Raw genomic sequence first — 9,466 nt, forward strand, 5'->3', positions numbered from 1 at the left:
TGAAGCCCAACGGATCAACCAATGGTGCTTTTATTTAGTGGCCCTTTTCCAACCGTTGGATGCACACCCATAGTTATGATTTTTTTCACCAACGGTTATGATTTTTTCACCATGTGGTTATGATTTTTTAGTTTTGAGGTTTATTCCTAGTTTTAAAATAATTCTAGGCAAATTCTGAAATCATATTTTAAACCAAGAAAAATATATGAGATCTAGGGAATTTTACGGGGATAACCCCTTAAATAGATTTAGATATGACGAATCCAAATAAAGTATTTGGTTCTTAAGAAAATATTATTAGATGCTTCAAAAAAATATTTGGCTAAGTGAAAAAGAATTAAATTACAGAAAAAATAGAAATTTTCTGGAACATGGTACTCAAAATTCCTAGGAGAAGGTACTCATTGCTAATTGTGCTCTAAACCTTTTACATGTAGAAACACCAAATGCAACCAGCATGAGCAATACATCAAGCAAAAAACCTATGTCAATCATAAGAGAGTGTGTGAGTTTAGCTCTGCACCAAGAACTAGTTTATTTTTCTTTATTTTTTATTAACTAAAATATCATATGAGTTACTTGCTTCTTTTTTTTTCTTATAAGACCGTTGGAGCTGCCCTAACTCAAGAGCGGTCGATTCACAGTTTCACACTGCCGCCGCCACGGCCCACGGCGCGACGCCCTGTTGCTGTTGGGCCGTTCGCATCCATCTACTTATCTCTTCCCCGTCTGACAGTATCCCCGGCTCCCCCCCTCCTCGTCTCCGCCAAAACTCAAAACTCCAAGAAGCGGGCTGGCGGCTGCAGTTTCCCGCCCGCTCGCACAAGGGCGCGAAATTTGCCCAGCTACTTCGCGCGCTCCCTCCCGGCCTCCGCGCATCCCAGCAATTATACTATTCACAGTAAGCCGAAGTTCCTAGTCCCCCTCCCCCTCCGCTTCCTTCTCTCCTCCTCACGGACGCCAGAGCTCCTTCCCCATTCGGGCGTTGCCAAGAAGCCGGCTTCCGGGCCCCGTCTCCCCCTCCGCTCGCCAGCCGCGTTTCTCCGTCATCCAAGGTCAGCACCTCCAGCTTTTTCACGCCCGCCCGCCGCTGCGGCGGGCGACGGCCCTCTCTGGTCTGCGGGCCGTAGTAGATCTATGTTTATCTTGGCATTTCCCTACCGAAAGTTGCAGATCTGTTAGTTGATGTGGTCCAATGAGCCGTGGCTAGGACTGTTTCCGTCGTTTCCGTTGCTATTGATTTGGGGGTGGGGTGTGTGGGTGGGGGGGGGGGGGGGGGGGGGGGGGGGGGGGTTGGTGGCACTGGCCACTGGGGATTAGGCAAAGAAATGCTCCTCTCGGGCAAAAGTGTTCGTTTCAGGGATTCAGTCTTCCCACCCAGTTTCTCAAGATGAATGCCACTGGTTGGTGGCACTGGCCACTGTTTTTTTTTACGAGTACAGGGATGCAACTTCTGTCCTCTTCCTTTATAATCCCTGCAGAGTTGATTCATACGACCAAATTTGAACAAAAAAAATGAATTCTTTAAAATGAAATATGCGTGCAAGATTGTCCATTTCTCTGTTCATTTTTTAATCCCTGTGCTGGGTAGTGGAAGTCTGGTCCTTGATGTATAGCAGTGTCTCGTCTTATTTCTAGTGTGGTTTATGGATCATTCCTGTACAACACATACGTACAATTGCTTATTAGTAGAAGATCACGTATGCACATTTATGTATTGTTTGTATGCTGTTTCGATAGTGTCACGCCTTTGTTTTCCTGTATCTTGAAGAATTCAAGGGCAAACTACCATGTGATTCTTTGTCAACATCGTTTTTGCTTGTTACATTAAGTTGCTGCCCTTCTTTTCTTTTTACTGGAAAGTTTGATGCTCTCATTGGATATGCGCTTACGTTTGAGAGATGATATTCATCTCTGTTGCAAAAAGCAGTGCTAGGCGGCACCTAGGCGCTAGGCGCTAGGCACTAGGCAGAGCATCATTGCCTCGCCTAGACTTAGTTGTTATGTCTAGGCATTTTTTCATTTACAGTGGGTTAGGACTTATATGTGAAGGAAAATGAGACAAATGGAGATGGAGGAAGATGAATAATGGTCATTGAACTCAAGGACATGTGATAATGTCAAAGTCTTTCTTTTAATATATATGCCATATGCCCATATCTTCTGTGTTTAACAAGGCTTACTCTTGCTTGGAAAAAATATAACTGCCTCGGTGCTAGGCAGAGCCTGACCGTTCGCTCCTATTGCTTTTTGAAACATCCATATTCATGCGTCTATGGAGCATGCACCTGATCATAACACTTGATTTTCTGCATTTCTACAGGAAATATTTTTCAATCTGTACCATTGCTTTCCAAAGCCACGATGCCTGCTTCTGCTCGCACAAATCTTAATTTTGGTTGTCCTAGAAGATCTACAAGGTTCAAGAATATTCACACAATTTATGATGAATGTTCTGACAGGGATCCTTCTACTTTTAAGAGGATCAAAACTGAAGTCATTGATTCTGAACTAAGTGTTGGTTCTGTCAGTGACATGGATAGCGAACAAGATTGTCACGATGTATCTCTCAAGGATCTCAGAACTCAGTGTAAAGCTAAGAATCGGAAGACTTCAAAAATCACATTGGAAGGATGTGGCATTAAGAATCAGGCTAAAACAGAAGATGACATTGATCTTGATAAGCCTCTTACTGCATTGAAACAGAAGAGGCCAAAAACATCTCCTGCTAAAGCAAATATAAAGATGGATGCACTAAGATCTTCTCCATTTGCTGCGAAAGAGGAAGATACAACATCACAGAGAGACGAGATTCTTAGTTCTGCAAAGAGCTCCCTGCTCAAAGCAACAATGCAAGACCCAGTATTAGAGAAGCTTGGAAGGAGAGTTGCAGAACTGGAGCAGTCTAAAATTGTTATTGGTGAGTCACTAGCCTGTTCATATGAAGTCCAGTTCTTATATCACTGTCTATTATCGTCTAGATGTGTTAGATGAATGTGTAGAGTTTTTTTTTTTGTTTCTGCAGATACTTTTCCTTGAAATATACATACCCTTTTTCAATTATGTGGCTAAATGTTTTTTTTTCTATACTGCACTTTCAGATTGTACTGAAGAAATAGTTGGTGAGCGAATGTGTTGTGCTGAAGTGAACAATACAGCTGGAGCTCTAGTGAGCTGTGCAAAACCTGATGTACTTTGTGAAATAAAAACTGAAGATACAAATTACTCTGAATTTGTAACTTCTATTTGTTCCATAAAGAATCCTGAGCATTCATCCTTTGAGCTGCAACAAAAGCTGATGGAGGGTGATGACCGTGTGCCTCAATCTTGTTTCATGACCCAACCAGCTCAATTAGCCGATGTTTCTGATCATTCCTGCGAACAAACCTGCAGTTTCAAAGAAAACAATTTTGATGACATTACAGCTGCAAAGGCAACAGAGGTTGTTTCTTCGTTGGGTCTCATTGATGAAGTGAGCAATCATCAGAAAACATCTGAAAGTATAACTAATTCAGATATGGGTAAGTCTTCTACTGCAAATGGATTTGTGGCTTGTTCTTTCAGTCAGTCCTGCCATGATCGTATAGATAACGATGAGGACTGGAATTTATTTGCTCATGGGAATGAACCTGTAAAGATTTTGGAAGAGTTGTCTCCTATTGATGAGTCTAGCACAGATACTCAATCTGATTTATGTGGAAGCACAGAAATGAACTGCACTTCACTTGAGGGGCTTGCGCGGATGCAGGCTGAGGGCCAATTGGATTCAATAGTCTGCTGTGGTGTAAGACCAAAGCATATGTTACTAGATATGGAAATTGGAGATACAGCCACTGGTACATTCACCTTTGACAAGACTATTGACTTGGCTCATCCAGCCAATTTTGTTTCACAGGAGGGAAGGCTAGAAAGTATAGTATATGATGTTTTGAATAATAATGCACAAAGGACGGCCTCTAAAAATAAATCTTCTGTTGGACCCCCAGATACTACTGTGATTCAGAGCTCACTTATTGACTTCACTGACAACTGTCCTGAAGACAAAAAGGCTTCAGATGATAATATTTCACCTCCGAATAATGTGGACTGGCCTTATAAGTTAAATTCTACAATAGGCTATGACATTTGTAGATCTATTAATAATGATGAAGGATCAGCAGAAGAATTAGTGCCTCAACATCAGTTATACCAGTCGTGTAGTGATAAGTTCAACCTTAGCAGTGTCATGCCAGAGATCTCTAATGCTGAAGAATCAAAAAAATTATCTGCTGGAGATCAAAATTCTTCTGCTACCTCTCTGGAAACTGATGGGCGAATTCAAAAGCCAGAATTTTTTGTGGATGAAGAATCAATTGAAGAACATGCTCCAAAAGTATTACTGTCCAAGAGAAAGGTCTGAACCATCCCTTCAACAATTTTCCATTGCATATGCATTAGCAAGATATCTGTACTAACTTCTTTTGTTTTCCTCTTTTTAGATTATGTCACCGACGTCCCAGGAGAAGCTTTGCAGTGCTCTGACTGGTATTGATTTGTGTGATGGAGTCCAAAGATTGAGTAAGCAATATATGCTGTCTGTTTCTAATATTTTTACAAGATCAATTATAATCATACTCTTTCTTGTTGCAGAGAGCAAAATCATTATTGAAGATTGTGGCAGAACTCCAATATCATTGCCTCAGCCAGCACACATGCAAGACAGATCAATGTTCTGCACAGACAGGAGACTTAAGGGCAGGACTTCTGTCTCCCCTACAAGCAAAGGAGTTCTGAAGTCAACAGGATCCCCACCCCATCAACAGACAACTTGTTCTTGCATGAGAAGTTCACCAGTGGTCCTAGACACTGAGAAAGCTGTTGAGTTTTCACAAAGGCAGATGCATGATATGGAAAATATAGCTGCAAAGCTTATCAGGAGCTTGAAGCACATGAAAAGTATAGTGGACGAAAGTTTGTCAACAGAAGCATATTCTTTACTTCCTAACTTTAACATTGCCGAGGTGAGACATGAAATGGAATATGCACTTCTCATTCTAAATTCTAGTAAAGTTGCTGCTCCCACAATAAATAGATAAGCACTTCTGTTTGTTGAAGTTACACCAGGTTTCGAAACTGCTACTCAAAATAATGTGATTCCAGTAACATGATAAGGGAGGTTAATTTTTCTCAAGATTGCTATTTATATGATACTCCTTTAACCTTAAAGCCATGTCCTATTTTTTTTTCTTGAACACGCAGGAGAGCTGCATTTCATTTCATTAAAGATAGATAAGAAAACAATCTGATTACTCTAACCTCGAAGCCATGTACTAGTTTGGTTGTCTTCATTTCTGTGTTGCCTTTTTAGTTGGCAATGTTTAACAATACCAGGCAATGCTTTTTTTGTTAGTGCTTAATTGATTACTACTCCATCTGTTCCAAATTATAAGATGTTTTGGCTTTTCTAGATTCATAGCTTTTGCTATGCACTTAGATATACACTATGTCTAGATGCATAGTAAAAGCAATGTATCTAGAAAAGCCAAAGCGTCTTATAATTTAGAATGGAGGGAGTAGATGCTAAGATCAGTACATGCTAATATCCTTGTATAGAAAAAACACGTTGACTTTGAGACTAAAATATTTGATTAATCTGTCTGTTTCTCATGCAAGTCAATTGTTGGCAGAAAAAGTTTTTGCTGGTCTTGTTTACATACTTGTACTCTTTTGTACCATAAGCATACCTGTTAGTGCAGGTGCATATTTTGTCCTTAGATTAATTGTTGAAAGTGTTTCCTCTAGGAGACTAGGAATACTATATCCACCAATTAGGACAACTGCAATGAATTACCTCTAATACTGTTGGAACTGTTTGAGGTTATACCAGCTGACCAGTAGATGTGGGTCTAAGCGTGGATTCCAAATGCTCTGATCCAAATCTTTATTTCACTGAAAAACAAAGTACATAACACAGGATTTGAACAGTTGTATGTTTTTTCTTTCAATTTTAAATTTATTTCAGAAAACATCCAGTTTATGTTTACTTATGCAAAGCAAAGCAACTTGAATGATGTTTATATTTGATTAATGTGATGCAATGTTTCTATGGACAGATCAGAGCAGCCTCTGAGGATGCATTAGAAGTGGAGAGGACTACGAGAAAATGGCTGTCGATAATGAACAAAGACTGCAGTCGCTTTTGTAAAATATTGGTTTGTATCTATCCACTTTGAATATCGTACTAATTTTTTTAGTGAAGAAAATGACTCTGAACTGATATTTTGGTCATGTCTGTACTAAAATTTCAATTGCAGAGCCTAGCAAAGAAGAATGCTGTTTCTCATCCTGAAGCACCAAGGAAACAAAGAAAAATAACGTTTGCAGATGAAGCTGGAGGAATGCTCTGTCATGTTAAGGTTTTTAAGGATGGACAAGCCTCTCTTCTTTCTGAATGCCATAGTGATTTATAGACATACTAAGCTGGTTGTCATGAAATTTGATCAGAAAAGCAACCTTGTTGACAATGGAATAGAATCAAACAAGCCGCTCAGTTGAACCAAAATAATGAGAATGCTTCCATTCACTGTAGAAAACAGATAGAGAAGCTAGTTCTGTTTTGAACGCAGTATGTATTTTACTGTAAATTGATTGATGACATTGTTGTGGCAACTCAGGTATTATCCTTGTATGTTGAGCTCAAGAATCCATGTAAAACGGCAAATTTTACAATGTTTGCTGAGGCCACATTAATTTGTAATTCAGAATTTTTGAACGCAAATTTGTAATCCAGAATTAGCCTATGCAATAAAATTATTGGTATCCTGTTGCTCGAAAGTGCTTTATTCCAGGGAACTATTTAAGCTTGAGTAATAGGTAGCACTTATTCGTGGGTGGCGGCTGTTAATTTATATATGTACCTATCTTTTTTTGAAAACTTCATAGATTGCAGATGAGCAGATCAAAGGAAGCATAGTTTGGCCTAACCAAATAGTCACGTTTTTGTGGGGTAGTGATCGGATGGAATAATTGTGGGAGGTCTCCCTCTTCCGTAGTGTAGATCTGGATCTGAGTGAGATTAGTGGCAGACTGGCAACCCTTGAGGTTGAGTAGCTTACCCCTACCGCCCGTCCTTTCCTTCACTATCCCCTCTCCCACCCTCCGCTGTCTAGCCCTTTGTGATCCATTGCAAAAGATACTGCAAAATTCATCTACCCTATGACATTAGTCTCTGAGCCCCCTTCTCTCTTCATGTTCTTTTCAACAGTTTTTTGTTTCCAAGTTTATATTTTTTATATTTTCTTTAAAAAGTTTCTGAAACAAAGTGTAGAGAATGTTTATGTTAAAAAGTTCTCTGAAACTTTTTTTTTCACCTTTTTGGACCTTTCTAAAATATTTTATGAGAAAATGTAAGAGCAATGAACTTCTTCTAGATGGTATCTTTTCTCAACTAGCAAACATGCCCGTGCATTGCAACGGGATCCAATACGTAGTGAGTTGTAGCATGGGTCATGAGTTCAAGTCAAAAATTAAATTAATTAGTGGTAAAAATCTTTGTTTCTTAAGGAGTCAAAGATTAAATTGGCTATGATCTCTTATTTATTGTTTTTTACTCTTATTATATTTATTAGAACACGAAAAAATCAGGTGGGGAAAACAATGAAGACAAAATAAAAAAAGTCGAGCTAGTGTAAAAACATCTACGAGAATTTTTTCTAGCATATTCGAAGCCAATTAAGTAGAAAACAGTCATGACAAAAATTAGAACATACTCTAGAAAAGAAAAAAAATCAGAACATATTCGGAACCAAGTGAAAAGGCTCAAATGAACGTAAAACAACACGTACTCGGAGCAAGTAAAAACGGATAAATCGAAAAAGTGAAAAAAAAACAGAAAAGAAATGAAACAAAGAAATTCTACCATTCTTTTCTTTTTATTAGATTTCTATTCTTATATTTTTGAATTTGGATTAAGATTCCTATTCTGGTTTCTCGGAGTTGGAGAGATCTAATTAGATTAAGATTCCTAGTTGTCCATATTATTATATTTTTTCTCTTTGGATTAAGATTCCTATTCACCCGAAATCAAAGAGATCTAATTGAATTATGATTCCTAGTTATATAAAGAGAAGGGCTATAGACGGTTTTCCACATTCACAAAGTTAGTTAAGGGATGACCGGACAAAAAATAGGTGGAGATAAATTTTACTTCTTTATTATTAGGTATAGATATAAATTCGAAGATGGTCTTGCCACTCAGTTTGGTTTCTTCCGCAAAGGAAACAAGTGGAATATAATACTACTTTTTTCTAGGTGTTAGCTAGTTGATTAGGACATTGGTTATCCTAATACCAATACCATGAGATAGTTTCTAGAGGTGCCAAGTCAGTACAAAATTATTGCAACAAACTACATTCTCGGATCAATAGTTTCTTTAGGTGGGCTGGCATTAAATTTTAATGTCCTTTTTCTCTCTCACACTCTCTGTCTCCCTCTCCCTAAGTCCCTATCCATTTCATCCTCTTCCCCCGACTTCTCCCTTCATAGACCGCACAGTCTGGTTGGGGCACGCCGTGGCACAATTTGTCCATAGGTGTGGCTGGGCCGTGGGGCTGCCCGTGGGCGGCACACATCCACATGACTTGGCTCCATTCAGGGCAACCATAATGTATATGAACCAAGTAGTTCATATACACGAGATTCACATGACTAGTCCGTAGCTACTATTATTTTCTCATAATGTTCAGTCAACAAGTAGTCTTTAGGAAATGTTCCACTAGAAATAAAAAAATTCCTCTTCCACCGTACTGGCAAACAAGAGAAAGGGAGGAGTGGAAACAATAATATTTTTATTGCTTATGGGTAGTACATAAGCTTATGGGTAGATTTTGCTATGGACCACTCTGTTGATAGGTTTCACAATGTTTCAACTATCTAGTAGATAATAGTTTAGTCCTATGGATTGCTCTTGTTGACACAATGTGGTTGCAAAGCAGTCCAGAGTGATTAAAATAATACCCATCAGCTAGTGGAAACACTGTGAGACTAGTCTATAGTAAAAGATACCCATAGAGAGTAACTAATGTTACCTTTTCTTGAGCCTAAGTTCTTGCTCCAATAGTTCTTGAGCCTAAGTTGGTGACTGTTGTTGTTCGTGAGTGCAAATAAAATATTAAGGATTCTGCAAGCCCACAGATTATCATTGTAGCATTTGACCGGGAGTATTCTAGGTATCGTTATTTATATTTTTATCACTAGGATAGATGGTGATATTAAAGAGATTGATAACTTATATTTATGATGCTACCAAGTAACTACTCACTTACTCTAAATAGGGGTAAACCTAAAGATAGATGTATATGATAAGTTTAATAATTGATAACTTTAACATTCAGAGAGAAACTCCCATAATATAGCAATAGTTAGTCTAAGTTAAATACAAGTGAGATAGATTCCTAAGTAATTCTTAATTACAAGTCATAATATGTTA

General features: G+C 38.5%; 1 protein-coding gene across 3 annotated transcripts; it reads left to right on the top strand.

Moving 5' to 3' along the window:
• Window positions 1–933: 933 nt before the first annotated feature.
• On the top strand, window positions 934–6,742 carry LOC136539560 (uncharacterized). 3 transcript variants are annotated; one of them, XM_066531528.1, is made up of 8 exons: window positions 934–1,055; window positions 2,324–2,420; window positions 2,532–2,920; window positions 3,102–4,393; window positions 4,479–4,557; window positions 4,630–5,000; window positions 6,093–6,191; window positions 6,294–6,742. In XM_066531528.1, exons 2-8 carry the CDS (start codon window positions 2,365–2,367, stop codon window positions 6,447–6,449), a joined length of 2,442 nt encoding a protein of 813 aa, XP_066387625.1. In that variant the 5' UTR covers window positions 934–1,055; window positions 2,324–2,364; the 3' UTR covers window positions 6,450–6,742. The 3 variants fall into 3 exon arrangements, with proteins under 3 accessions (XP_066387625.1, XP_066387624.1, XP_066387626.1); XM_066531527.1 differs by having other exon boundaries at window positions 2,324–2,920; XM_066531529.1 differs by lacking the exon at window positions 2,324–2,420 and having other exon boundaries at window positions 970–1,055; window positions 2,463–2,920.
• The last annotated feature ends 2,724 nt before the right edge of the window (window positions 6,743–9,466 follow it).

The sequence above is a fragment of the Miscanthus floridulus genome, chromosome 2, assembly GCF_019320115.1.
Source record: "Miscanthus floridulus cultivar M001 chromosome 2, ASM1932011v1, whole genome shotgun sequence".
NCBI lineage: Eukaryota > Viridiplantae > Streptophyta > Magnoliopsida > Poales > Poaceae > Miscanthus > Miscanthus floridulus.